The 27,873-nt window shown below is 43.0% G+C and overlaps 2 protein-coding genes and 1 non-coding gene across 3 annotated transcripts; 1 reads left to right on the forward strand and 2 right to left on the reverse strand.

The window, feature by feature from the left end:
- Window positions 1-6,051: 6,051 nt before the first annotated feature.
- Window positions 6,052-20,444, reverse strand: LOC147257772 (uncharacterized). Its single transcript, XM_086210332.1, has 21 exons — window positions 19,286-20,444; window positions 18,329-18,428; window positions 18,066-18,105; window positions 15,687-15,728; window positions 15,509-15,597; window positions 15,294-15,390; window positions 15,017-15,159; window positions 14,642-14,814; window positions 14,094-14,197; window positions 13,614-14,011; window positions 13,437-13,500; window positions 13,137-13,194; window positions 13,003-13,057; window positions 12,576-12,899; window positions 12,141-12,236; window positions 10,423-12,022; window positions 9,577-10,190; window positions 9,404-9,474; window positions 9,218-9,296; window positions 8,377-8,933; window positions 6,052-7,971 (listed from the first exon to the last, which is right to left on the reverse strand). The coding sequence occupies exons 1-21, from the start codon at window positions 19,449-19,451 to the stop codon at window positions 7,178-7,180; spliced, it is 5,664 nt and encodes a 1,887-aa protein (XP_086066458.1). The 5' UTR covers window positions 19,452-20,444; the 3' UTR covers window positions 6,052-7,177.
- A 540-nt stretch (window positions 20,445-20,984) lies between these two features.
- trnal-aag (transfer RNA leucine (anticodon AAG)) lies at window positions 20,985-21,066 on the forward strand. The gene has a single exon. It is a non-coding gene; the product is annotated as a tRNA-Leu (tRNA).
- Window positions 21,067-22,146: 1,080 nt separating this feature from the next.
- Window positions 22,147-27,868, reverse strand: cacng3a (calcium channel, voltage-dependent, gamma subunit 3a). Its single transcript, XM_086210254.1, has 4 exons — window positions 27,366-27,868; window positions 24,398-24,481; window positions 24,177-24,317; window positions 22,147-23,315 (listed from the first exon to the last, which is right to left on the reverse strand). The coding sequence occupies exons 1-4, from the start codon at window positions 27,574-27,576 to the stop codon at window positions 22,741-22,743; spliced, it is 1,011 nt and encodes a 336-aa protein (XP_086066380.1). The 5' UTR covers window positions 27,577-27,868; the 3' UTR covers window positions 22,147-22,740.
- Between the last annotated feature and the right edge of the window lie 5 nt (window positions 27,869-27,873).

Genomic DNA, 27,873 nt, shown 5'->3' on the forward strand with positions numbered 1-27,873 from the left:
CGAGATAGAGTCCAATCTCTTTCTGGCATTCAGCCCATGCCTGGCGCCAGCCAATGGAATGAATGAATGAATGAATGAATGAATAATGGACTGATATTCACCAGGGGGACAGAAACACACATCAATTGCAAGGTTCTCTGTAATTGCTTGATTTGCTTGGACGAACGGTGAGAACACGCTCAAGCAGGATTATTCAAATACGACTTGCCAGTCAATCTCAGGTTCCTCTTGGCTTCCCCATAGTGGAACGGGCCGCCAGATGCTATTAGAGCTGAGCCTCTCTATATTCAAGAACCTCTTGTAGACCCGAGAGCCCTTGCTGTGCTGATCTCCTCGCACTTTCACCTTTAAAACAGATTTACTACTGACTTGTACCTGTTGTGCTTAATTAAGTGTCTCCTATTGTACTGAGGCTAAAGTGTCGCTCTCTGTTAGACATAGTTGTACGTTTAAATTAGCAACTTTCCTAACTAGCCCAAAATATCAGTGCTGCCCCCAAGTGGCTAAAAAGTTACAGGATTTTTTTGTTGTTGTTGTTTTTCATGCCTCCCCGCGGGCTGGACACGTCCATGTTTTCATGTTGCCCGTTTGTCCGTCTTATTATTGTTAACATGATATCAGGAACCGATTGAGGAGCTTCGCATTTGGCACAAGCGTCCACTTGGACTCAAGAATCAACCAGAGGTCATTTGAGAGGTCAAGGTCAGGATCACGGTCCTCTCAGATGCACACGACGCCTGTCCAGTTCTCTTTAACCAAACATCTCAGGAACAACTTGTGGGACTTTCTTAAAAATAGGAAACAAATGTTCACTGGGATTCGAGAAGGTCAAAGGTCACCGTCACCTCATACGAATACAATTCATTCAGACATCCAAATCTAACACTGAAATCCACTCAGACTGAAGGATGGACTGAACAGATTTTGATAGTTAAAGGTCAAGGTCATGGCGACGGGCGTTCATGATGGAGGCAAACCCTGAGGCATTTCTTTTCCTCTTGTTTTTTTTTTTCTTCTTGTGTGCCAAAAATATTTCATCCCCGGAAGTTGGAGTGAATGGTCAGCAGCACACAAGAACTCAAGAGCTGTGATTAGGGCACATTCAGCCACACAAACACTGACAAAGACCTTTCTTTGACAATATCTTACTCTCCCTGCCAAGAGAAACACATTGTTGAAGCTCTTTGTGTATGATCGTGTTCGTGTGTGTCCATGTGTGTGTGTGTGTGAGTGTGTGTGCGTTGATCGTAATCGGTTGTTATTGAGTCTCTCTAGCCGTGTGTTTCTACTCCCACTCTCATTCGTTTTCCTTCTTCTTCCAGCTCATCTCATCCTCCTCACACTTACTGTCTCGTGTAACTCATGCAAGACTCTTTCTGCTCCACAGACTCATTTCATGCATTTTTCACTCTCTCTCTCTCTCTCCCTCTCTCTGTCACTGTGGTGTGTTCGAATGCTGGTTTACATTAGCCACTGAAATGCGCACACACACACACACACACAAACACATACACACACAGAAATACATTCCCCCTGTTATTGGTTGGGGATGAGTATCTAGGCCAAACATTATTATCAGTGTGTGGTAGGTACCCCTTGGGTGTGTTTCCATGGTGACCATCACATAATATAATATATGAGGAAGTGTTTTATTCCCCACCATTGTCACGGATACACACAATGTGGGAATCCGATGACTGATCAATAATTTTGATCAGTCGTTGAAATCAGTTGTTGAAACCACCTGAGGGTACGTCCCGATACACAGTGGGAATACACACACTCACACACGCACACGCACACACACACACACACATGTACACACTGTATACATGTTCATGTGTGCAGAAACACATGAGCAGCGTGACCCAGAGCTGCCTCCTGCTTTACTTGACCTGGTTACTGCAGTAATACATGAAGCGGTCAGCAGAGCACGCACACAAACACACACATGACATGGTCAGTGGTGTCGATGTCAACTTGTCAAAGTTTCAGTTTTCAGAGCAGGAGGGGGGGACAACGGAGTTAACCCCAGGTATGTGTGTCTGCTGGTCCCTCAGCCTGTTTCCCTGCGCTGGAGCAGACTTGGCTAACTTGTCACATCAAAACCAAATATATTGTTATTGTTATATTTTGTAGCAGTAGGAGTAGTAGTAGTAGTAGTAGAAGTAGTAGTAGGAGGAGTAGTAGTAGTAGTAGTAGATGTAGTTGTAGTAGTAGTCGTAGGAGTAGGGACCAGGAAATAAATTACACTAAGTACTTTTTAAGACAATTTACACAAAGAGGTTTAAAAAAAAAAAGGTACAAAAGTGGATTTCTAGAGCTCAGAACTCCACAAAGGTGCTTTTATTTAGATTTTTCCCGGGAAATTACTGAAATCATCTGGAGCGTCATTTGTTTACTATATTTCTGAAAATTCCCCACCCACTGTTTGATTGAAATATCAGTGTTTGAGTAAACCATGTTATGAAAGAGAGCAGCAGCCCCGTCTTCATTCACAGGGGTAACCGCTTCCATCACTGAGATGAACGTGAGAGGAGTCACGTCTCACTCTAAGCGATGTCTCACTCAAAGTAGTCCCTGATGATGAATACATACATTTAACACATATGTATTTGATGTCCTATTTTGGTTTTTAAGAACATATACCAGGCATCTGAAGGGGAAGTAATTGTACTCTTTGCTCTGATTTTCTTTGGCATTCATTAACACCACTGCAGTCATTTTCTATTTGTTGTTTATGACCACAAAACACTGGAGTCTACGGGACAGTTGAAGGTCAGTGCTCAGCTGAGGCTCCTGCAGCAAAATGTGCGAGTCGTTTTGGTTAGAAAGACACACTGTGAGAAAGAAAATAAATATGCCAACATTCTGGCAAGAAGACCAAACAGGTGTGAAATGCTAAATTTGTGGCTCGACACCTTCTCCCACTCCAGCATCTGGACATGTGCTCAGTTAAAAATGCTCTCATCTCACAAAGTTGACAAGAGGAAGAGTTATTCACCCAGTGATTCAGATCTGGCCCAAAATTTAAAGGCCCACGCGCCATCCCTGACAAATGAGAAAGTATTTTTACAGAATTCTATCAACATCCATACGGACAGACCGACAGATGCAAGTAAAAACCAGTGGTACAGCAGATCAGCAAGCCTGGGTGGTGCTGTGGGTTTAAGGTCATAATTTTAGTTTATTTTGTTTTAGATATTCTGGACAAAAAAAAAAAAAAAATCCCCACCAAATGATGGTGGTAAAAACACACTAAACTGAAACTAATAGGTCATAAACTCTGATGTGGTCTGTCACTTATGGTCATGATTGAGCTGGTGCCTGTACTTTTGCCTGTGTGTGTGTGTGTGTGTGTGTGTGTGTGTGTGTGTGTGTGTGTGTGTGTGTGTGTGTGTGTGTGTGTGTGTGTGTGTGTTCTTGTATTTGCAACATATTGAGGACGAGAATACGTATTTAACCAACAGAGTGAGGACATTTTTGGAAAGTGAGGACATTTTAGCCGGTCCTCCCATCTTCAAAGGGCCATTTGACGGTCAAGACTTGGTTTTAGGGTCGAGGTTAGAATCCAGTTCAGGTTAGGTTTAGGGTCAAGGTCAGGGTCAGGCAGTAAGATGAGATGGTTAGGTTTAGGGTGAGGGGCTAGGGAATGTTTTACCTCAATGAAAGCCCGCAAATAGATATAAGTACAGTACAAGGATGTGTGTGTGTGTGTGTGTGTGTGTGTGTGTGTGTGTGTGTGTGTGTGTGTGTGTGTGTGTGTGTGTGTGTACTCAGTGGATACACACAATCTAATATAACCTTTGTTTCCCTGTGGATGTTGTACATTGAACGGCTCATTTCTAATAGTTCAGTTTGGCCTCTGAAATATGGCAGATACTTTTCACACCATGATTTGTTGTCAGTCATCTGAAGCCACACAGCCTTCATAAATATAAAAGCTGTCATTCAGAATAACTAAATAAATATGAAAGGAACTTTTTAATCAGCACAATATGCTGCTAAGACTCGAATCTTCCCTTCTTTCTTCAAACAAACATCTGGAGGCACTCTACCACCGACAACATCACTCATTTGTCCTATTTCATTTCTAGGAATTTCACAAATCTATCAGGGCGAAACAGTTCCACATCCCACTCTCTTCTCTCTCTCCAGCCTTCCTCTGCTCTGGATTTGCAGCATAAATGCACATCAGTCCTTACAAATGCATGTGAAATCATGCATACATAAAAGGGAGTCAGGTTGTGAGCCAGTCAGCGGAGAAGCATCTTTTCTGACAATTCACAGAAGTGAAGTTGCTTAGCAACCTTTGGCCTTGATGACAGGAAATGATGTCATCCTTGTAAGACAAAACACAAGCAGACACACAAATACAAAGGCAAGATAACAGGTGCACATACGCGCGCGCACGGTCGGAGGGAGTCTTGCAGGATGGTACATGAGAGGGATAATGGTGATAATCTGGCAGGGGTTAAAACAATATATTAATCTTCTGTAATGGCCTCACTGATCTCTGAGTCCATCAAGGATGACCTTATACACGTATGCACAGAGCAGCACAGTCAGGATGCACAGACCAAGCTTAGAATGAGCTTTTGTGTGAGAGAATAAAATGCATCTGCTGCTCTCGTCTCTCGGTGATGCCTCAACCCGCCAGTGAACTCATCTCCTGCCTGGACCGTGCACAGTCACGCCTTCTCTCTGACTTTATACACACACTTACACAACAATGGAGCTTATTGCTGTGTGCTCCGGAGAGCGGGGCTGTGTTTTGGAGTTGAGACGTATGAGAGAAGAGTTTTATTGTTAATCTGTTTACCCTCCCTTTTTTAAAAGTTGTAGGACCTACAGCTCCACACAGTGTTCAGCCCGTGTCACTGCACCGTGTTCGCCCTGAGTCTGTATTTGGAGTCACTGGAGCTGCAAAGTGCAACTGTTTGTGTAAGGATTATTCTCCCAGACCTTCTCATGCCTGAAAACTCACAAATCCGTTGTACATTCATCAGTTCAGACACAGAGGTGTAGCCCAGGGGTGCACCATATAACTGCGTGCTCACAGGCACTTATTACGCTGGGACAAAGAGCCTTGTGTACACCTAATTGCTAAATATTCTTTAAAAGTGTATTCCTTTTTTTTTTTTTTAAATCACATTTCTGTGCCTTGGATTGTTACTTTGTTTTACAAAACCTATAGACATTTTTAGTTGCCCTCATCATGCTTGATCAGAAAAAGTGAATAGCAGAATTTTACACGACACGACATGAATTATCGATTAGTGCAACTGTTCACCGCCCTCTACTGGATGAATGCAAAGCCACTGCAGTTGAAAGATGCCGCCGGCTGATCTGGTGCCACGTGATGTAACGGTGGCAGCTTTGGTCACCTTCAGTTATCCTACAGCTCCTTCCTCACTTCCAGCACTACAGCTTCTATTCTGAGGATAACGCCAGCGTCGCTTGTGATGTTCACAGTGACACAAGCGCACGTGATGATGTGTACGACCCGTGTCTGTTTACAGTCGCGCTGCTGGTGAATATTTAAAGCTATAAGTGCAGGACCTTGTTCTTCTCCTGGCAATGACAGTTGTTCAAACACGCCAACATTATAGGCTCCTCTCCTCTGTAACCGTCGCAGCTACACAACTGTGGATTACACATTTCGAGTGTCATGAACCTGCGAAACCATTAGTTCCGCTATCATAATGTGACCCATCTAAGTCTGACAACATTTGGATTTCCATTCAGAATACGAAAGAGAAATTTTCATGACCGCATCCTCTCTGAAACACAAAATCTTAGCAAAAGCCACGTCAAAATTCACCAGCGTACTAACGCCTGAAATCAGCAAGCTGCATCATTGGATATGACAAAGAAGGAAGGAAGTCAATCAATACCAAAGGATTTCTTTTTAACTTAAAACATTTACCATGTCAATGAAGAATATGTGACATTTTTAGTCAAGTTACCCTATAGCGTGTAGAGATTACACACTACTGGTTCAAATACTGATAAAATTAAAAAAAAAAAAAGAAGACAAAACACCAAGGATATTTTCATGAGGTCAAAACATTTTAATTAAAAAAAGGAAAAAAAGAACAACTCATTTGTAAGAACGCCAGCCCTCCATTTTTCCCACTTTCACACACATTCACTCGCGCACAACATGACAAGAGCCACTGCACCTTGGGAACAAAACATGCAGACTCATTTAGCATCAACAATAAACACATCCTACAATACAATCCAGTGTAGCGTGAATGCATCAAGGTCTGCTTTAAATTTAAGGATCAGAACGTTGATTTTGCTAGTTTTAGTGCATTAATCACAAATAAATTACTGCCAACCATTTCCAAATAATTCCATCACACTTTAGGCGAATACAAGACTTCATTCAGGTTTCATGTACTGTGAAAGTTGATAACTACCTCTTTTGTGGACACCGGAGAGCATTTGTCATCTTTATTTGAAATTCACATTAAGCTTTTCCCAGTGTCGATGTTCACTTGTATGTTTTCCAGCCTTAAAATGCAACTATCAAGGTAAAAATGGTTAGCGAAAAACGGAAAATAGCTGCAGTTAACGTGAATAAAAAAATATAAACTGCTCATAGCATCCTACAAGGAGGTTACCATGGCCCTTGCAGCTACGGGTTATTCAGTATTGAAGCCTTGAACAACACACAAGGATGTGAGCACAACAAATTAAGAAAAAATTATGAGGCGGAACAGTTAATCTCTATTTACAATGAATCAGAGGCAGAGAGACAGCAACTCCTTCTGTACAAAGAAGCAATTACATCCCTGAGAACAGTGTGTTATTCCTACCAGAGTCACTGCTGTGTGATCATTTATCATCACATCCTTTCTGTCAGATCACAACAGTGCAGCACAACAGCACTGCTTTGTTTTCCAGTCCCAAAGTCACCGAAAATGTTTATGAAACTAACGTGAGCAGATGCAATAATGCTGCAATTCAGGCACAGCAAACGTACCATGTAGCTGGGAGATTGTTCTGATTAACAGCCGGTCCAGCAAGGTCAGAAAGAGTCCAAGACCTATTAAGCCAATTCTCTTTAACTGGCATAAAGAGGCTCTGGCCAGTGTTATTGGATATATAATTTTCTCCTTCATAACTCAGAAGGGCTGCAGATGTCTGATGATGAGCTTAGCAACTGTTAGCATGGTGTCACCTCCTCCGTTTTCTCAGTCTTCTCCTCCTCTTCCGCATCTTTGTCTTTGTTCTTTTTGTGTTTCTTTTTCTTATGTTTGTGCTTGTGCTCCTTCTGTTCTCCCTCTTTTTCCTGGCCTTTATGCTTCTTGTGCTTCTTGTGTTTTTTATGTTTCTTGTGTTTCTTCTTCTTCTTATCAGATGTGGTGTTTGAGGTGGTTGCAGAGTCACTGTGGTTGCTATTGTCGGGGCTGAAGGAGGGTTGGGTGAGGGACGGACTGGGGCTGCTCCGCCCCCTCTCCGTGTCCGAACCTTCTCCTTCGCTGTAGTCTGGGACAAAAGCGGCCTCGTCAGTCTCTCGGCCCAGGTCGGAGCACAGACGTTGTCTCCTGGGTTCTGGGCCTCGATTTTCTTCTCGTCCTCCCCTGACTTCTGTTGCTCTGTCCTCCTTCCCTCTCCCCTCCTCTCTTCCCCCCCCTCCTCTGGGCTCCTCTCTTCCCCCCCCTCCTCTGGGCTCCTCTCTTCCAACTCCACCTCTGGGCTCCTCTCTTCCAACTCCTCCTCTGGGCTCCTCTCTTCCAACTCCTCCTCTGGGCTCCTCTCTTCCAACTCCTCCTCTGGGCTCCTCTCTTCCAACTCCTCCTCTGGGCTCCTCTCTTCCAACTCCTCCTCTCGCCTCCTCCCTTCCAACTCCACCTCTCGCCTCCTCCCTTCCGCCGCCCCCTCTCGCCTCCTCCCTTCCGCCGCCCCCTCTCGCCTCCTCCCTTCCGCCGCCCCCTCTCGCGTCCTCCCTTCCGCCGCCTACTCTCGCGTCCTCCCTTCCGCCGCCTCCTCTCGCGTCCTCCCTTCCGCCGCCTCCTCTCGCGTCCTCCCTTCCGCCGCCTCCTCTTGCATCCTCCCTTCCGCCGCCTCCTCTTGCGTCCTCCCTTCCACCTCCTCTTGCGTCCTCCCTTCCGCCGCCTCCTCTTGCGTCCTCCCTTCCGCCTCCTCCTCTTGCCTCCTCTCTTCCGCTTCCTCCTCTTGCCTCCTCCCTTCCTCCTCCCCCTCTCCCATCCTCCCTACTGCCTCCACCTCTCCCCTCCTCCCTACTGCCTCCACCTCTCCCTTCCTCCCTACTGCCTCCACCTCTCCCCTCCTCCCTACTGCCTCCACCTCTCCCCTCCTCCCTACTGCCTCCACCTCTCCCCTCCTCTCTACTGCCTCCACCTCTCCCCTCCTCTCTACTGCCTCCACTTCTCCCTTCTTCTCTTGATCCTCCCCCTCTCCCCTCCTCTCTTGCTCCAGCTCTCCCATCATCTCTGACTCCTCTCCTTTCCTCCCTAACCAGTTTAACTTTTGTTGGTTTTTCAGGATTTGATTGTGCTGCCTTTATGGCTTTAGCCTCCTCCCTTGGCGCTCTCCCCTTCTTTTCTTCCCTCACTACTTTTTTCCTCTCATCCCTTGTGGCATCTCGGCTTTCGTTTCTGACAGCTTTAGGTGCTTCAGTGGGTCGCTCATTACCTCGGCCCCTCTGAAGCACTGGTGAGGGTTCCTTAGGCACACTAAGTCCATTTTCCTGGCCTTCTTCATCGTCTTCCCTCTCCCACTTGGAGCGAGGCGGCGCCTGAATGAGCGGTTCCTCCAGGGCGGGGCTTGGTGCTGGACTGATGCTGGGGCTGCAGCCATGGCTCTTCACGGGGCTTGATGGGGGCTGGTTTGTAGGATTGGAAGATACACTCTTCTGGTCTTTTTCTGAGTCCCGCTTTGTCTCATGAGTTGACCTACTGATGACAAACAAACCACACACAATAGTTACAAAATAGTATTCCCAAGAGAGCTGAGTGTTGCTGCTGTTACAGGTATAAAAATAAATATTTCTATCAGTGTTCGGTGGTCCAGTCAAAGCTGTGGGGGTTCTGGATAAGCTAATGGATCATGTCAGTCGCTTTGCTGAAAGAGAAAATTCGTTATTGCTGAGTAGAATCCTTCTAAACACTTCAAAGAGCCAAACAAAAATGAAGGGATCTTTCAAGCAAAAAAACTAAAAATAAAAATGCAGACAGCTCACCTGCTGGAGCTTACAGTGTGGCTTGACAGAGTCTTCCGACTGATCCTGGGTTTGTTCTTCACAGCACTCACCTCTCCATCTTTGATAGAGGAGAAAAACAACAGATTACTTAATGCAAATTTACACAGCACAACATTCAAGTTACCATATCTTAACATGCCTGCACACACTCGTGACTCAAAATACCTTCTCTGTGAGAAGCAGCTTGTTTCTTTCCTGTGGGAACACTCCTCTCTGTTCTGTCCTTGGACACACTCCTGGGACATAAGAAAAAATAATTACATGCATTAACACCTGTGTTCACAGATATAACACCACACATCACGTTTTCCACCGAGCAGCAAACCAAGATTACAGACCTGTCCGATTTTGCAGTTCTTTCCGTCCCGTCACCTCTCTCCTTTGAAGATGCTTTTTGTTTCTCTGGTCGATCTCCCAGTTTCTTGGTGATTGCTGATTTTTCTCCAATGGTCAATTTATCCAGGCACACTGACCTCCCTCCTCCATTTCCACCACTGGAGTTCTTCCGGTCCGTCCTCATTGACCTCTCTCCATCAGTATCTTTCACCACAGCAACTGCGACCTTCTGTGAGCTTGACACTCTGTCCCTTTCTTTTTCAGACCCGTGCCCTCTGTCTCTGTCCCTGTCTGATCCTGAAGCTCTCTCGCGCTCTCTGTCTACTTCCAAACTTCTGTCTGAAGCTCTGTCCGAGCCTGGCAATCTCTCCCGAGTGCTCTCTCTGGAGACTCCTCTCTCAGAGGATGCTGATCGCTCCTTCCTTCCAGAAGATTCAGTTGTGCAGCTGGGTCTGTCTCCTTCAGGGATGTTGACAGCCATTGATCTGTCTGTGCCAGAAGTTGTCTTGTCAGTTCCAGAGGATGATCTGTCTGAGGCTGCAGTCTCTGACCTGCCTTTTCTTCCAAGCTCTCGGTTCAACTTGATCGGTCTCTGGGTCTGGGTTGATGGCTTCAGCTGGATGTGGGTGATAGCAAATGAAAAACTTTAGACCATTGCAAAGCTGAAACTTTTACAAAACGATCCAACATGATGCTAAGCTTTCAAAAGTCAAATGTGAAGACAAAGGGGCGTTTACATGAAGATGCTAACAAATGAGCAAACAGATTCAGGATTTGGGAACTGTTGTCAGGAAATGCAGAACCAAAGTTGCCAAACAAATTCATACAAACTTAAGTGACAAACCCACCTGGATGTCCATGAGAGGTCTAATGGATCCTCGATCTGAGTCAACACGACTCATCTCACGGCTCCCTGGTATGGGAAGAAGGCTGGGTCTGTCCGATGGATGGGCGAGTCTCTGGATTGGGGGCTGATGAGAGATGTGCGAGTGTAAATACACATCACCTACACCGCCAGGTCCATCTAGTCTCCTCATCTTTCCAGGTGGAGATCCAAGTAAGGAGCGGCTCTCCTCTCCCATCCTCCTGCGACTGTCTATTGGGTGGGGAGGAGGGTGGAAGAGTGGGAGTCCAGGTTGATGGGGGAGGGGCAGGAGGCCACCCCCTGGAGGAATATCTCTTCTCCCTCGACTGTCATGACTGGAGCGAAGGGTGTCATGGAGAGAGGGATGGGGTAGGTTCTGGGAGGATAGTGGCGGGGTCTTAAGCAGGGCGGGTCTCACTGCGGAGCTTTTACCCTTTTCCTTTTTAGGGGGAGTTGAGTTGTGGGCATCTTCTGGTTTGGCTTTGGTTGGCTTAGATGGTTTAGCAACAGAGGAGGAAGATGCCGAAGAGGAGTCTTTCTTTTTGATCACCAGTCCTTCTCCAGTCTTCTTCTTCACCTTGTCACTCTTTACTTTCACACCCTCCACTTTCACTTTAGGTTTTACCTTCTGAATCTTCTCTTTCTTTGTCCTGTCAGAGTGAGTCTTTGACGTTGACTTGGCTGCGGGTTTGACGGCTCCAGCAGGGCTCTTGGAAGCCGGAGCCTTAGTGGTTGCTGTGCCAACTGGAGACTTGGAGGTGATGGCAGGCGCTTTAGAGGGTGACAGGATTTCATCCATTGGTTCGTCTCTGACAGGTGTAGCATCACTTCTGTCAGTTGACTGGTGTGATGGCTCAGTCTCTTCCCCGGGTTTCTTCTTTTTCACTTTCTTTGTCTTTAGGACTTTGGCGCTGGACTTGGTCCCTGATGAGGAAGATGATGGAGGATGGTGAGGTGGAGCAACTTTCTCTTCTCTTCCTCTTCTCCCTCTCCCTTGGGGGGAGTAGTCTCTGGATAAGGGGGACATTCTGTCTCTCTCCCTGTCTCTGCTGCCATGACCTCTGTGATGCATCGGTGGATGTTGATTGTCATAGTCTTTGTAGTACTTGTTGTACCAGTCTCTGTACTCCTTCTCCCACTGTCGATAACTATCTCTTTCCCAGCGTTCATGGCCACCAGGACTTTGACCCTTTAGTTCATAGGGTGCTAGCTCTCGAGGAGGCGGCTTTCGTCCACCAGGGCTGCGGCCCCTGAAACCTGGTGAGCGTGACCTAGACCTGTAGGGTCCTGCTACTTCCGCTCCCTCCCAGCCTGCTCCCCGGTAAGAAGGAGGAGACCGTGGGGAACCGGAGCGCCTATAGCCGAATGACCTTGAACGAGAGCGTGACCTTGTTCGTGAGCGTCCATAACTGCGTCCATTGCGTCGAGAATAAGGAGAGCGGGGATAAGACCGTCCGTGTGAGCGGGAACGGGAGCGGGATCGACTTGGAGAATAAGAATAAGACCTGGATCTTGATCTAGATCTGGATCTAGAGCGAGTGTATGGAGATCGGCTGAATGGAGATCGACTGTATGACCGGGACCTGAGAAAAGAAAGAAAGCAGTTTATTTAAATTATAACAAAGGAGGTGAAGGATTATGGATACGCAAATATTTTCAAAACTAAAACCAATTTAGAAATGACAACCACAACAAAGGTACCTGGAATAAGATGGCCTTCGTCTCTTTGGTGCATTTCTGTACTTCATGAGCTCTTTGTGGAAGTCCTTAGTAAATTCATCCAATTTAGATGGAACCCTGTGTATACAAAAATAAAAACATTGAATTTTCCTTGAAAAATCCTATGCCAAGCCATTTCAATTTTGCTTAATTCATAATCCCAAACAAGAGTTAAGGTTCATACAGGGTTCACCAATGAATTGCCATGACTTAATGGCAAATTTTCCTGACGTTACATAGTCTTAATGATCTCTACATGAATTAATACAAGCATTTTCATGACACACTTATTGAGATGGTGTAAATGCAATCAAGAAAAATGCCATGTTCAACCACAAGAACACTAAAATTCTAAATGAATATATGTGGTTTTCATGCAAGTTGTTTGGGACCAAAAATAGAAAAGAAAATACTCACTTGTCCTGTCGATGATGTCGTGGTCTGTAGAAATCTTCTTTTGAGACCGGGGGTTGAGTAAGGGAGGATGGGAGAGGGAGGAGAGGGGGCTGGGTACCAGGGGCAACCCAAGGAGGGTTGACCCCTGGAGGTCCAGGGGCATAGACAGGCTGAGGCTGGTAACTGATGGCAGGAGGGGGGACAAGGCTGGGGCCAGTGGTGTACAGGGGAGGATAGGGCTGTGGCGGGTACAGGGATGGTGCTGCATAGACTGGAGGAGCAGGTATTGGAGGTGGAGCTGTCTGGAGGTGAGTGGACGGAGGGTCCCCTCTACTTCTGTAGGACCTGACACACATGGAATGACAAAAGAGAGAAACAGAAATCTTGTAAGACTGACATGCTGAAATATGGGCTCTATATTTCTGACTGTCGCATAGACAGGCCTTACCTGTCCCAGTGTCTGCCACCTCCTCTGTTAGAGTGGTGGGGCCGTGACTGGTGGCCTAATGGAGCAGAGACAGCTGGTTAGTTTCTGAAAGCCTTTCCTTCATGCTCACTGAATCCCCTTAAAAGTGAACTTACCTGATGGATGAGGTGGCCTTGAAGGTGGTGGAGGAGCAATAACAGTTACATGGTAACTCTGTCAGAAAGAAACAGAAAAATACATTGCTTTAACTTTCCAAACAGGTATTGCATGTACTTGTCATACATTGATGAATTAAATAATTGACAGTATTGAGGTTGAACTGTCATCACATTTGAGCTGTGACAGACACAACCTAGATAAGACGAGGTGAAATCTAGTGATACTATCTTTCATGAAATTAGAAATCCCACAGGTGGTGTGTGGGATAGACGGAACAATGCACAAGGCCAACTCACTTGTGATCCACTTTCGGCAGCTCCTGGTGAGTTTGGGGTCACAGTGGGCTCGGGGTCTGTCTCACTAACACACAAATTAAAAATGTTATGAGAAGTAAAAATACGCCTTCATTTTTGCAAGTAGGTTAGTTCTCGAATATGTAGGTTACTTAGGTGTGTAGTTTTTTTAAAACTTACCCTGGTATGGGTGGTTCACCCTGGCTGGTTGTGTGCAAAGGAGAAAGGTGGTCAACAACAGCTGCAGGAGCAGGTGATGCTCTTTTTCCTTCATCGACTGCAGCATGAAGTGGAGGAGAAGGAGAAGAAGGAGCTGGAGCAGCCATGGGTGCAGGAGTAACAGAGGGAGAAGCGGCTGTTGCAGCAGATGATGCAGTGGGCGGGACCTGAACTTGTGGAACAGCGGTCGGCGGTATGCTTGCAGAAGGAGGTTGTGAGATGTTGGCCATCAGAGGGTCCTGCTGTCTGGAGTGCAGTGATCTGACCAACTGAGGACGCGGAGGAGGCGGGGCTAAATGTTGGATCTGCTTTCTCACATGCTTTGTGTATCCGGTCTCATTCTTAAAGTTGTTGACAGCCTGTATGAGGAAAAACAAATGGTGTCATCTAATCCATAGTAATAACACAACACATGAAGGTGTGGGCATTTCAATGGGTTACCTGGCGGAGGAACTTGTTGGCTATGAGATTATCGGGTGAAACGTCTGACTGTTTGCATGTGTAACAGATGTGCTCCTCTGAGTCCAACAAAGCAGTCCTGATACCTGAAAATTAACAGTTTGAACATCAGCTCACACTGAAATTGTTATAATAAATGTCCTATAATTAACACATTAAATTTGAATCGGTTAACTGATTTTGACACTTGCAGTGAAACAAGTGTTTTTCTCAACCTGCTTACTGTACATCCATCTTTCTGCTTCACTTCAACACTGACAACAACAACTGTAAACAATGGCACTTATTTGACAGTGAAATCCTTCTGATACAAAGAAAATGTCCCGGCAACCACATTTATTTCTTAAAATTCTGTTGGTGTACTGCTCTAATGAGACAACCTTTGAATCAATCTTCATTTCTATTTTCTAAAATGGTTTCTCACTGAGAGCAAAGTCATATGTAGGTGGAGAGAAAACATTGGATGTTTGTTTTGTGGATACAGAAATATATTTTATTATTACCACAACACAAAATGGGGATAAACTCACATTCATCGCAGTAACTGTTTCCACAACAAGGTATAACTACAGCGTCGGTCATCAGGTCGTTGCAGATGGGACACAAGAGTTCATCTGGGATGGGGTCTGAATCATCCTCAGATGACGACTGGTCATGTGGAACAAAAGGAGGGCGCTCCTTCTTTCCTTGCGCATATGCCTCCCTGTTTAAGAGAAATGGTTTTTTTTTATTCATCAAAGACAGTATCAAAATCACAAAGAAAACAACAGCTATAATCTAGTCGGGTTTATGACTATTCATTGATCCTTGATGCCAGCAACCAAACAACAACAAAGACAAATGACACTACTTAACGTGCTGTAAAATGGTAACAACGCATATTTGAAAATGACCAGGACACGTACGCATCTATAGCCGGTATCGCGTATTCGCCAGTGCTTGTCAACATGGCTCCCTTGGTGCCAGGCTCTGCTTTCACCATGAAGCTCTGAGGAATCCCTTTGCTCGTTCGTACAGGCTTGGGACCCTCAACACTCTTGTCTTGAACCTGAGAATAACCAAGTGCAACATCATCAGCTGAAAAGCAAAGCGTTACTCTTCACATTTACACTGTGATGTAATGCAGTAAAAAAAAAAAAAAAATACTGCAGTTAAGAAAATCAAATTTTATGTAAATGTTACCATCAGCATAGGGCACTGACGGATGTAGTGGCCAGCTTTTCCACAACGATAGCAGGTGTAGTGAGCTGGTGGAGGTCCAACTGCTTTTTTTGAGTAACTATGGAAATAATTAAATAATTTCAGCATCATTTTATAAATAGTCATTGCAATTAATTCAAAATTAACTTCTGAGCTATTCAGGGAAAACAATCTGTACAAGGTGTGTGTATACTAACTGAATTGGGTCATATTCATGGTTTGACTGAGAGATCATTGCTTTAATCTTGTCCTCCTCTGATGCATTTGCGTCAACCAGGTTAGCAGTCTAAAACAAAGCAAAATACAAAGTAAACGACATATCTTATTGAAATATCTTTTCAGATTTTTTTTTACCAGCATGTAAAGACACAGTACCTTGGTGAGTTGGGCGAGAGACATAGAAGGAGAAGAATCGGTCTGCAGGAGAATCAGAATACAGATATTAAAGATGTTAACATGATCTGATAAACATAAAGTGGAAGATAAGAGCCCAGATTGCTTCCCAAGACGTGTCCAGTCCCTGAGATTCCATCTAACCCTTTGCACCCAAATTAAGGCCTTTTATTAATGACGACACATTAAATAGCAATATTCAAGTGAGATCAAGATATGGGATTAATATGCGTGCACAAGATGTTCATTCCTCTTCTAATGTCACTTAATAATCGAAGAAAAATCACAACTAAAAGGTCATAGTAAGTCTTGTACAGTTTTCTTTTCAAAGCTGTTCACATAATCTCCAAATCTATTCTCCAGACACTGGAAATGGGGAATCATAAAATAAGGATAACTTTAGCAGATTTAGTTGCAGGATTAAAAAAAAAAAAAAATTAAAAAAAAATCCTGACTTGGACAAAAATCCTCAAAAACTTTCACATTATCGTTGCGTTGACATTTAAAAAGTAAAACCAAAGTTTACTTCAACAACTCTTCCACATAGACAAGTCTGGACCTATATCTATGGTACTGTCCAAGAACATCTGCTTAAACACATAAAACCTGCTTTTATATTTAGGCTTCATCAGCAAATTCAAATTTTACACCACTGGCACATCCCTCAAAAGAAATCCTAAGCTCGCTACTGTAGGGAGAGGGAATGAAGGAAGAGAGGAATACTTGACATTTAATTTGAGCATACAGCTTCCCTTCACCAGGCCGCAGTGATTTAAGTATCTGCACCGACTTGTCAAAAGCATTTGTCATGACTGCTGGAAACTTAACATAATGAGCTAGCTAGAAGTAGTGCTAGGCTGTTTAAAAAGAAAATGCAAACACTGGAAAATATAGAATATGTATAAGGCTGAGAAGACAGCGATCTGGAGGTGGTCGTCTACGTGCCTGATGAAGAAAACACAAAATAACGAGTTGTCAAGGGTTCCTTCAATTGTTGGGGTTAAAGCAAGTGGGAGGGTGTCTCTGATGCCCATTAAGAGTCAATGAACAATGAGAGATGTCTCATGCACTAACAAATGGGGCATTTTATGCAAAACAGAAAAGGCGGTTCTGTCTAACAATTTTCATAAAAGTGACCAAGCGGGCAGGGTGGGTTGTCCATTTAGATACGCAGGAAAGACTGGGTATTGCAGAATGCTGCGGAGGGAACACACAGGGATCTGGTGCAAGCGGTTCTGACACCGAACCACTGAATAACTTTATTGACAGGTTCTGCAGCTTACAGGACACACTACACCAGTATACTTGCCACTGCAGCAACCACGGAAGGCCTCCAGAGATGACAAGGTTTTTACTTCACTGATAATGTGTCATAGTACTTTGTGATCAAGTCACATTATTATGTGTTAGCGGCCAAGTCTAACTTATTGTTCCCCAATTCACAGTTTAACAATACACTTGATCTAGTACCCGCTTCTTTGCTAAACAGACACTTGGGGATCTGAATTCAAAGCATTTGACTAAGCAGGATGAAATCTGTGAACCTTTCAGATTAAGGGTTATGTGCAGTCCATATTCAAAGCAGTAGACATTCATCAACATCTTCATGATTAAAATTTACAGGAGAAAACAAATCACATTGTCAGTTATTTCTGAACATATATTTAAGTTGAGCAGGTTGAGCTTTCAAAATAGAAAAAAAATATCACTGACGAATCTACTCCATTCACACAACTTTAGTCTTGCAACTGTTAATTACAATCAATCCCAGCCACACTTTTCTTCATTGGTTTCTTAAACCACATAAATGATCTTCAAAAAAATAAAATTACAATAAATTATCAATACAAAAACAGAACAACTTCTGTTACAACCCTTTAAAAATACATATGCCTGACCTGAAGCAGGCTACAAAGCCATTTCAATATGAAATACAGTCACAACAGTGATTTCTCAATCAGTTATAGGGTGGCAACAGTTAAACAATCGGTCAGTTCAGAGCATTTAAAACAGTAGTGCTAGTCTGTTGTTTCTCTTATCAACCTCATCTCATTCAGCCATAATAGAAAAACATTGACTTTGCCGATATTAAAAATGTACTAAAGCAGAAAGCCATGAATCTTTAAGAGAAACAACAAACTTCTTCAACTGAAGTGGCTCCAAGAAACGCTCCCAAAAAGACATAACATATAGAAGTTGAGATCAACACAAATGTAGCCAACACACAGTGAACAGAAGATAAACATAATTCAATCATTGTTGACAGAATGTTCTCAAGAAAGGTGAATAAAGCCAGAAAGAGGGGAAGAGAGAAGTGAGAGGAGGAGAGGAGTGTGTTGGTTTGGTATTTGTTTTACATACGGGTCTAGAAGCTCCCACCACAGCTGTGTCAGAACGATCTCTGCAGAAACAAATAAAGGAAAGAAAGAAACCATCAGTTATTGACAGTATAACCAAAGAGCAGATCAACTTCTCCCCTGTAGTGAGGATTAACTATTGATGTATTTCCTCCAACAAAAACTAACTACATTTTGTGTGCATCCAGAAGTGACTGACACACAAAGACTATACTTTTACCACCCATTACCAGCTTTAAACTATTAAATTAAAAAAAATCAACCTACACAATGAACGTCCTGCCAGCAGGTTTGACTCCACCAATTGGAGTCCTGCGGACGATCACGGATGAGTGTTTTGGGATGTGGGCTTCATCATCTGTGTACTCTGCAGAACATTAGACAAATCAATAAAAAACATGACTCAACAACATAGGTAAAAATTACTTGATAGCATATGTAACATGTATGGACCAAAAAAAAGATGTATTATGACTTAAGAATAGTATCTGAAAAACATGTTTTATTGTCATCATTATTAAGAGCTTTCATTTTATATAAAGACAGTACCTATTTTATCCCTCAAATACTAAACAGATTGGTTCATCTTCCAAGATTTGAAACTGTACTGTCCTTGTTGTATTTTACAATGTATCAGGAAACACATCATAGACTTAACACGCCTACATACAAAAGTCAATCTGTAGGCCCTGCAAGTCAAATTAGACAATGTTGAAGGGTGTGTGTCTGATTATCAAGTCTTGCATCAACCTGCGCACCTTCTGGGCACAAAAAATTACTTTGTTTTAGTCATACTATTTATTTAATAAAGAAAAAAATCTAGTTTTTAAACTTTACTGCAAAAATGTTTTGGTATTTCCTTAAGGTTGCTCTTTATGTTTCAGAAAAAAAGGTTCCCATTTTTTATTATCAGATATAGCAAGTAGACTTGGGACATTATTTGTCTACTATATTATAGCTGCGAGCTTGTACATGATTATAATATGACCTTTCCACCAAATTGAATAGCATATTAAGCTCCACTTTAAGAAAAAAAAGGGAACAAATAAATCATTCAACTGTGTTTGAATGAACAAATGGGGGTGACTGGTGACTTGAAAATCCATAATAATTTGCATTATAACAGGCCAGATAACCGAAAAGGTGAATGCAACTTTCCAAAAATAATGTCTTGCATGTAATGCATATTTGTTTAAGTGAGTTATGCGTCAGCTGATAATTTACCTTCCCGAGTCTGCGCGTTGGTGATCTGCAGGTCGCAGTCTGTGGCCTTGAGGCGCTCCCGGGACATAATCTGCCTTTTAAGCTCACTGAGGGTGATATGCAGCCCATCAAAAGTGACTGTATTGTAGTCCAGTTTGGAAGAAAACTTATAGTGAACACACGACATTTTTTTTTTTTTTTTTTTACAGGTCTAAGCACTTAAGTCATTCACGTACAAGAAGGAAAAACACAGGCCTGGTATGATAACAAAATAAAACAGTGCCAACACTGAACAAAGGAGGCTAAATCTGGTGACTTTTAATAAGTAAACCTTTATATTCGCTGAAACACTGTGGACAAAGAAGGGGCTGAAATAGGAAAGGTTCAGCTCGCAGGTGACGACAGAGTCCTTGTTATTGCCAAAGAAAAATATGGTGAAAGGCCAGAGCCAGAGAACGGCGCCATGTGCCTCGTCAGTTCATAAGTCCGATAAATCACAAGAGGCCTCCAAATCCTAATGAGTCCAAGCAGCACACTGTAAATGTATTACATGGGTGTAAATAAGCCCAGGTCCGTCACGAATAGTCCTTGGCGAAAAGCCCAGGCCACCGCGTTGCAAAGCCGCTAATGTAGCTAGCAGTGGGCCTGGGGATTCCTGCGCTCCAGTCCTCGGTCGTGTATAGCCGTTTGCATACAGTTCGTTTTCTTCAGGCCCTCATTGAAACCCTCAAAAGTAAACAAAATATCATGAATGCTTTCGCTAAGAGTCTCAAAGTGAAACGCTGCCGCAGTTGGGCCTCAAAAATATAGAAAAAAGACTGAAATGAAATTGTAATCTACCGTGTCGAGTTAGCATATTTCCAAAGCTAACATGCTACACCTCGAGATTAGCTAACCACTCAGTATAAAGAGATATACAACTAGCTAACAGCTAACGGGAGTTTTACTTGGTGCCATGCGAACAAAATACTGGAAATCAAAATAAATCCACCAGCTACGCAAACACGGCGCACACGTTCCTCTTCGGTCCACGGTTATTTTCCACAAGGTGTCAAGTTGTTTTATCCAGGAATTTCACAAACAATTAACATCCATAAAATCCGACTGGCTGCTCCAAATCGCCCCGCTCCTCGCTGTTTCATCAAAATGGCGGCTGACGGAAGCGGACGTTAGAGTTGGGTTGTTTTTTTAAGGTTCTGTTTTTTTTTTTTTTTTTTTTTTTTTTTTAAAGATGTCTGCTGGTATTACATCTCCAAATGATCACACGTTATTAACATCAAATTGAATGGAAAGCTTTTTTTAAACCATGTTTCCACGTATTGTTGTGAAATTAGATGTGTCTCTCAGTTCGCAATTGTGTTTTTTTCTGAAAAAAAGTGGTTTCTTTTATTTATTAATTTATTTTTACAATTGTTATATCGCAGCTTTCTATTTACGACCTGCTGTATAGATTTAAAGCGAGTTTTATCCGTGTTTTTTGTCATTATCGATCAAGCGTTACCAGGAAAAGGATATTTAGCTCGTGTGCAACGGTTATGGTTTGATTTCAAACTAGATGATATCTGGAATTCCTGGGGTTCTTTGGTTATTCCGTGTTATTTTAAATTTTGTCAACCTAGGGTAATATTTTCGGGTAAAATTAATAAGATTCTTTATAGCGTTGGTCAGTACATTATCCATTATGTGTCTCTTAATTTTGCGCTGAAAGCGTAATGTGCAGGGTAGCGTGGCCGAGCGGTCTAAGGCGCTGGATTAAGGCTCCAGTCTCTTCGGGGGCGTGGGTTCGAATCCCACCGCTGCCATAGTTTTATGGGAACTGTTCCTGTTGAAGGACTCGTGGATGGACATACTCAAATACTGTTGACAACTCCCACCCAATCTTTGAGTGGAATGGACTGTTTCTGTACTATGAACTGTGGATACACTAAGATTCAAATACTGTATATAACTTACATCTGCTCTGTGTGGAACAGTTAATAGTGCAATAACCAAATAACAGCTGCAATCTTTAAAATTTGATGTGAAAATGAGTGATTATTTACATTGATTACATATGGAACTTTCCATGTGTCTACTTTAAATTCTACTGGTAATTGGAGAGGTTTACTGCCTAATTTATTTTATTTGTTATGTTTTTCTATGCATATATATATATATATATATATATATATATATATATATATATAATCTAATTTCCTTCTCATCACATGTTGTTATAAAACCAGTAAGTAGTTTACACAGTTGATATTTTATTACATTTATAGGTGACTTCAGAATTGATTTCAGCTCAATCTGCCTTGAAAAATTTTACCTGAAGGATGCTGCTGCCATGGTAATGCATCAAGATTCAGTCTGTGTGCCAGCACCTCAAAGTCTACTCTTACATGTTCACACACCATGGTCTAAATATATTTCTATCGATCGGATGATACTTGGAATTTATGCAGGCTGAGATATTAGAATATTCCCCCACACTGTTACACACACTGCAAAAACGCAACAGCACATGTCATTTACTAACGAGAAAACATCTACCATTGAACAGGAGAAAATTTGTTTTAAGATTTCTTGCAATAAGATTTTCTTTTGAATAAAAAAAAAAAAAGTCCAGAATGTAATTGAAACGCTGCTTTTTAGATGTTTGATGAACAAGATATTTAGACAAGAAATTTATTTGAAATTGTGGTGCTGCAGAGATATCCTAGCATGCAGATAGAATTCTGCAAAGCAAAAAAAAACCAACATCTTTGTTTGGAACAAATCAGCAAAAAAATCATCCCATTATTTTTTTAAGTCTATTATTAAAATGTGAATGATGACACGAGTGATCATTCCTTCTAATCTCAGTTGCAATATCAGTAAAAATACTGATATTTTCTCAAAGTTGTTCTTCCCTCCTTTAACCCCACTCATTTGCCCCCATCATATCTTATGAACAAAAGCTTTATTTGATGTAAACAGAGACTCAGACACATTATCATTAGGACAGATGATTTGTTACTCTTCTGCAGGCCCACATGTTTACTCAATGCACACTCGGCTACACAAACACACACAGCGAGAGACAAATAGAATTCTAATGTATTTAATGGGGTTTCGATTTTTGAGCTTGGGCCCATAAAAATCAGGACAAGAAGAGGACACAGTTAGTTGTGCCATTTCCCAAATGTGCTTTTAGTGTTTCTGTGTGATAATTATTTGACAACTCCTCCTTTTTGTCTCTTTCAGTGTGTTCTTATGTGTCACAGGTATTATTACACACGCATTCACGCACACAGACACACTGCAGTTACTATAATAGCATAGCAGAAAAGCACACTAAGAGCACAAACATGTTAAAGATGTTAAAATTGTGTCCTTTCATGTTTTAATCTTCGCTTCAGTTTCTACAGTCCTTTCTTCTTGGTCCATCAGTAAAGGAGAGAACTTCCTTTTATTTCGTCTCCTCTTTGAAGTTGCTCTCTGTTCCTTGTCTCTTACACAGGCGTTGTCCTTCTGTTGGCAGCGCAGTTTCCAGGCAGCATCTCTGAGTTGTTGAGAGGAGCTGCAGTAGTTATGTCCTCCACAGTCATGGCGATTTTACCGTCCTTCAGGGGCGAGGTCAAGGTGTAGAGCATGAACTCAGAGCCCACTGTCACTGGTGTTGGCACACCTCCCATGGCGTTGACCTTGGATTCAGCAGAGAGCGACGGCTCTCTGTCTCGAACCAAAGATGCTCGAAAGTAGTTTGAAACCGAGTCGCCACCGGCACTGTGGTTGCTCCTGTAACTGTACCGGCGACAGCGGTTCTGGTTGTAGCGGTTGCGGTAGTAAGATGAGCTGCGGGAGATGGGGGCCTTCATGAGGGAGGGTCGGCCTTTTGTGCGCAGCTGCCTGTGTTTCTCTATGAAGACGTGCACAGCCAGGACACCAACCATCTCAGCCAGCACGAAGGACAGAGCACCGAAGTAAAACGACCAGCCGTAGGAGTAGCTCTTCTTGTTGTCACTCTGGCTGGGGTCACCTGAGTTGGCTGATATGTACACGATGATGCCGATGATGTTGCTGAGACCTGGAGGGAGAGAATCATCTGGAATGAGAGGGACTTTGGGATGAGGGTTTTCAAAACTTCAGTCAGTGGGCCTTATCACAGTACTAATAGGTTTATTTCTGAAGAAATGCCTTTGCACTGATCACCCAAAGCATTAAAACCACTTACAGGTTCTGCAATAAATCCTCACCTTTTTGAGGATCATAATATTCAGATATTTTATTGAATCTCTTTGAGCGATGTGTAAATTAGTTTAACGGTCATTTTGGAACTTGCGGTTTGTGGTGCTGTTGAGCAGTACTGGCTTGCACTGGGAGCTGTTCCGAATAGTTTGTCAATTTAATTCATGTAAATTGGATGGACAAAATATTAGATACAACTGTCAGTAAATCCCAGTGTGGTCCGAACCATAAACTGCAGGCTTAAATGTAACAATTAAAATAATGACCACATCTCTCAAACAGATTCAATAAAAACAGTAGAATCCTCATGAAGGAGGATTAATTGCAGGGGTGTTTTAATGTCGTCAATACAAAACCTGTCAGTGGTTTTAAATACCTTGGCTGGTCGGTGTTACGTTAACTGATCTAACAGGCCGCCAGCTCTTTAGCCAACCTAGCCTAATATTGCTGTTTTACACCAAATACATGAAGAGACTCATGGCATGTCAGGAAAACAGTAAACCCCCATCAAAACTGCAGTATCTCTCAACCATAGCTTGAGCCAAATCACTTACATTGACAATGTTCAATGTGAGAACCTTTTGATCACTGTTTTTCCCCCACTCGCACAGCCCCCACCCTTTGGGGAGGCCCACCTCAAAGTTTAGAAAAACTCTGCTGTAGGAATTCACACGAGGAGTAAATCAGGTGAGTGTCTGACCTGCAGAGACGAAGAGTATACCGGCACTGAGAATGACATTGTAGCGGGACTTGTAGAACTCGCTTGCAGCTACACACACACCTCCGAGGAATAATAAACCCACACTGAGGATGGGGAAGAGGCTGGATGCCCGCACTGCTCCTGAGAAGAGTGAATCAGTCATTTTTAACGTCAGTTTTGTTGTTATGTCTCCCAGTTACGCGTGCTCGATTCTTACTCACGCAGTAAATACTCTGCAGCGTCCTGCTCATAGTCGGCATCTTCAGGGAAATGATCAATGTCTTTGCAAACGCCTCGAAATGTTCCTGCAGAGAAGGAAAGATTCATGACCTCATCGCTCTGCTCTTTGTCATTTTATAACATGACACACTCGCTGCATCATTTATAGAAGCACTCGCTCTCTAACAGTGACCTGCATAAGGCCCACCATCTGACGGACTTTTATATTGATGTCACCTTGTTTGCGTTCAGTTCAGCTCCAAACTTGAGAGGAAATAGTTTTGTTGCTTTGGATATCATTATCATACGGAGATATGAGACACGGAGGGCTGAGAACAATATTTGTCTGCATCTATTCTGGTTCCCACAGGAAACGTCTTCCTCTCTGATTTGTAGAACAGATACGTACTAGATAGATGCCGTCGTGTCTGGCTCACAACGAATCAGCATAAATCCTCAGCTTCTTGTAAACAGGCTGACAATGAAAGAAGCACTGCCAAGCTTCCTTCTATTTGTCAAGTCTGTGACGGCTGATTGTGACATTTCTCACAGCTACATTTTGGTTTCATTAGAGAATCTTGTTAAAAATGTGTCACGTTGGTGTGTTGTGTATTTGTGCGAAATGTCTTTTTGTGTCAGATTTGGTCGATTTTCCAGAATCCAGCAGGTACAAATTACAATTCAGATCACGTCAGAGAGCAAATGACACACAGCTGCTGTTGGGTGGAAACCTTGTAGTTTATCTCCAGTCTTGTCTGAAAAACCACGATCCTCCTTTTGACCTTTCACTATTCATGGGCCCAAACCCAAGTAGACCTTCACCATACCTTCATTTGTACCATGCTCACACCCCCAATCAGCCATAATATTATGCCCACTGAAAATGAGTATCCCACAACAAAGACACGTCAGTGTTGGGGGGGCATTTTGTCCTTGACGTAGATGTGTTTTGAAGCTGGTAAAAATGGGCAAGCGTAAGGCCAAACGACTCTGTCAGGACATCTCCAAAACTGCAGGTCTTGTTGGGTGTTCTGGTGTGGATGCACTTCAGGAAGAGGCAGTGACGCTTTGGGCAAAGTTCTGCTGGGAAACCTTTGGTCCTGTCACTTTGATGCGTCCCACCGACTGAAACATTGTTGCAGACCAAGTGCATCTTGATCGTGGAAGCAGCATCACGCACCCCGCCACACAACAAAAATGGTTCAGGACAAACAAGTCTGATCCACCAATGATTTGGTGCCAGCACACCTTCAGAGGACTTGTGGACTCATGACTTGGTGAATGTTGCATCAACCAACAACACACATGTATGTTTAGTCAAGCATTTTGAAACCCAGATGAAGGCAATCTTTCTCTACATTCTTGTCACCAACTTCACTCACCACTTTCAGGGCTTCTTTCTCGTCAAACACGAATGGGAAACATCAGATGTGAAGCACTATTCCTCAAACAAGAAGTCAAACTTACATCAAGTTGACTAGCACCCATCAGACAGAGAAAGAATAACCTCTCGTGTTGTGTGTTGACAGAGATCCAAACGCTAAACCATCCCCTCCAACCATAAATCTGCCAAACAAACAAACAAATCGTGATGTGTTTTACTTGAAAATATTTGAGCTCTGGTGGGAAATAATCTGCTCGCTTCCTGCGCTGGGTGACCTTTGACCCAGTAATGCATTTCAAACATTTGCACAGGGATATATTGATGAATGTGTCCCTATGCACTGCACAGATTGACCAGTATTGATGTTGTGACTCGGTCACCATAGTTACCAAAACAAAACTCATTTAGTAGCTGCAACTCTGCAACAGCGAACAGGTCAGAGAGAAAAGTAGTGTCGAGTTAATTCAAATAACAGAGAGAGATGAAGCGACATGTCTTTCACACCTTATTCTTCAGCTTTGATGCACTACTCTCCAGCACGAGTGTCTCTCAGCGCTGTGATTCTGGCTCCAAATGTGGAAAATAAAAATGGTGGTTGCTGGATTTGAATGAAACAAGACTTGCAGGCTAGATTGGCTTAAACTTCTGCTTTTAATGCAAAATTGAATCCTGAAGAAATCTGTCGATCTGATCATTATTCATTACACAAAATGCGCAAACAACAGACGTCCTCTGTATGCTGTGTTCCCTCTCCGCTGAACCATTATAGAGCAGAGCAGTAGATAACGGCATAGGAGAGGGCGGAAGGGGGGATGAAAGAGTCCATTTTTTTAGGGAGAAATGAATGAAACAAATGTTTTCATTTCATTTGGAAAGAACTTGCTGTGCAGACTGAGGCTACAAGATAAAGAGAAAGCTATGATTAAAAAAGATAAATACTTGGGAAAAAGTAACAGCCATCCTTCACATAATATCTTAGATTTATCACCTGCTCGTGCCTCTTCGTGCATCAAAAAGTTTTATATTGAAATAAAAGCAATCAAGCGCCTTAAAATGTATTGTAGCAAGCCCTTTTGGCCCAGAGGCCTTGTTTTAAGCAGCAAACCTCAAGGTTGTATTTCTGTTTTTATTCATTTTATTGGAAACGTCGCTGTTTCACCATCAACAGTTTGTGCAGCTATCGTTAATAAATGTCTTCGTAAATTGCAATACAGCGATCTGGAATTTTGAAGTGATGTACGTTACATTTATTATTGATGCTCTTTTAATGTGCATTGTCTCTATTCAAATACAAATATTTATGATACTGTCATCGATAGACTTTCTAAATGTGGCTTCAAAAGTTAATGTAGAAATAATGGATACATTTCTCTGAACTTTCTTTTATCTATTGTCTTGACTGGCCTGTTTGTCAAGCAGGTACCATGAATAAAGTTTTGAAAAATCCTATTTTTTTTCTCGGGTTTCTATCTTGAACACTTGTCACTCAGACATAATAATAACCTATTTTTGTGAACAAGATTTTCCTATCTATGCTTTCTTACTATATGATGACAAGGTGAAATGTGTAAAGTGGGTTGGGGTACCCTCAGTGCAGCAGGTCCTCCACAGACCAGAGTGGGTCAGAACCTCCTCGTTCTTGCGGACAGTCTCGTTGTCACCGACATTCTTGGAGCGGCACACCCCCCGGGAGTACAGCCAGTAGTCAGTGCCCACTGCGATGGTCATGAGGCTGAAGGCGCAGAAAGCCCCCGCCGTGGTCAGCAGCATCATCGCACCACGGTTACACACCCTCATGATGCCAGGAAAGAGGAACCTTCAGAAACTCTTCAAAACTTTCCACCGGTGTCTCGTCTGTGAGTGAATCCAGCGGGGTGAACTATTAACTTCTGAGAGCATCTTCTGTAACCAAACCTTCTGCTACAGGTCATTTCTCCCCTAAAATACACACACTGGAGTTTATTCACTAAGAAGAGATGTTTCCCCGTCCAGGCCGTAGACAATGAAGTTCCTGGTTGTTAGCAAAGAACCAGAAGAGAAAAAAACAAACAAAAAGCTGATGGGCGTAAAGAGTGCAAAATAAAGAGTTACTCC

This window comes from Aulostomus chinensis, chromosome 8 (assembly GCF_037954235.1).
Source record: "Aulostomus chinensis isolate RoL2024-O1b breed Wild chromosome 8, RoL_Achi_v1.0, whole genome shotgun sequence".
Taxonomy (NCBI): Eukaryota; Metazoa; Chordata; class Actinopteri; order Syngnathiformes; family Aulostomidae; genus Aulostomus; species Aulostomus chinensis.

Bases quoted from the DNA above. Each gene is read 5' to 3' on its own strand.
- LOC147257772 (XM_086210332.1), bottom strand. From the start codon at position 19,451: ATGTCGTGTGTTCACTATAAGTTTTCTTCCAAACTGGACTACAATACA. The intron at 14,012-14,093 runs GTAACCCATTGA...TTCCTCATACAG, and splicing joins CCAACAAGTTCCTCCGCCAG to GCTGTCAACAACTTTAAGAA. The intron at 12,023-12,140 runs GTACCTTTGTTG...TTCTTTTCTCAG, and splicing joins CGAAGGCCATCTTATTCCAG to GTCCCGGTCATACAGTCGAT.
- cacng3a (XM_086210254.1), bottom strand. From the start codon at position 27,576: ATGAGGGTGTGTAACCGTGGTGCGATGATGCTGCTGACCACGGCGGGG. The intron at 24,482-27,365 runs GTACCCCAACCC...CCTTCTCTGCAG, and splicing joins GAGGACCTGCTGCACTGAGG to GAACATTTCGAGGCGTTTGC. The intron at 23,316-24,176 runs GTCAGACACTCA...CTCTCCCTCCAG, and splicing joins TATACTCTTCGTCTCTGCAG to GTCTCAGCAACATCATCGGC.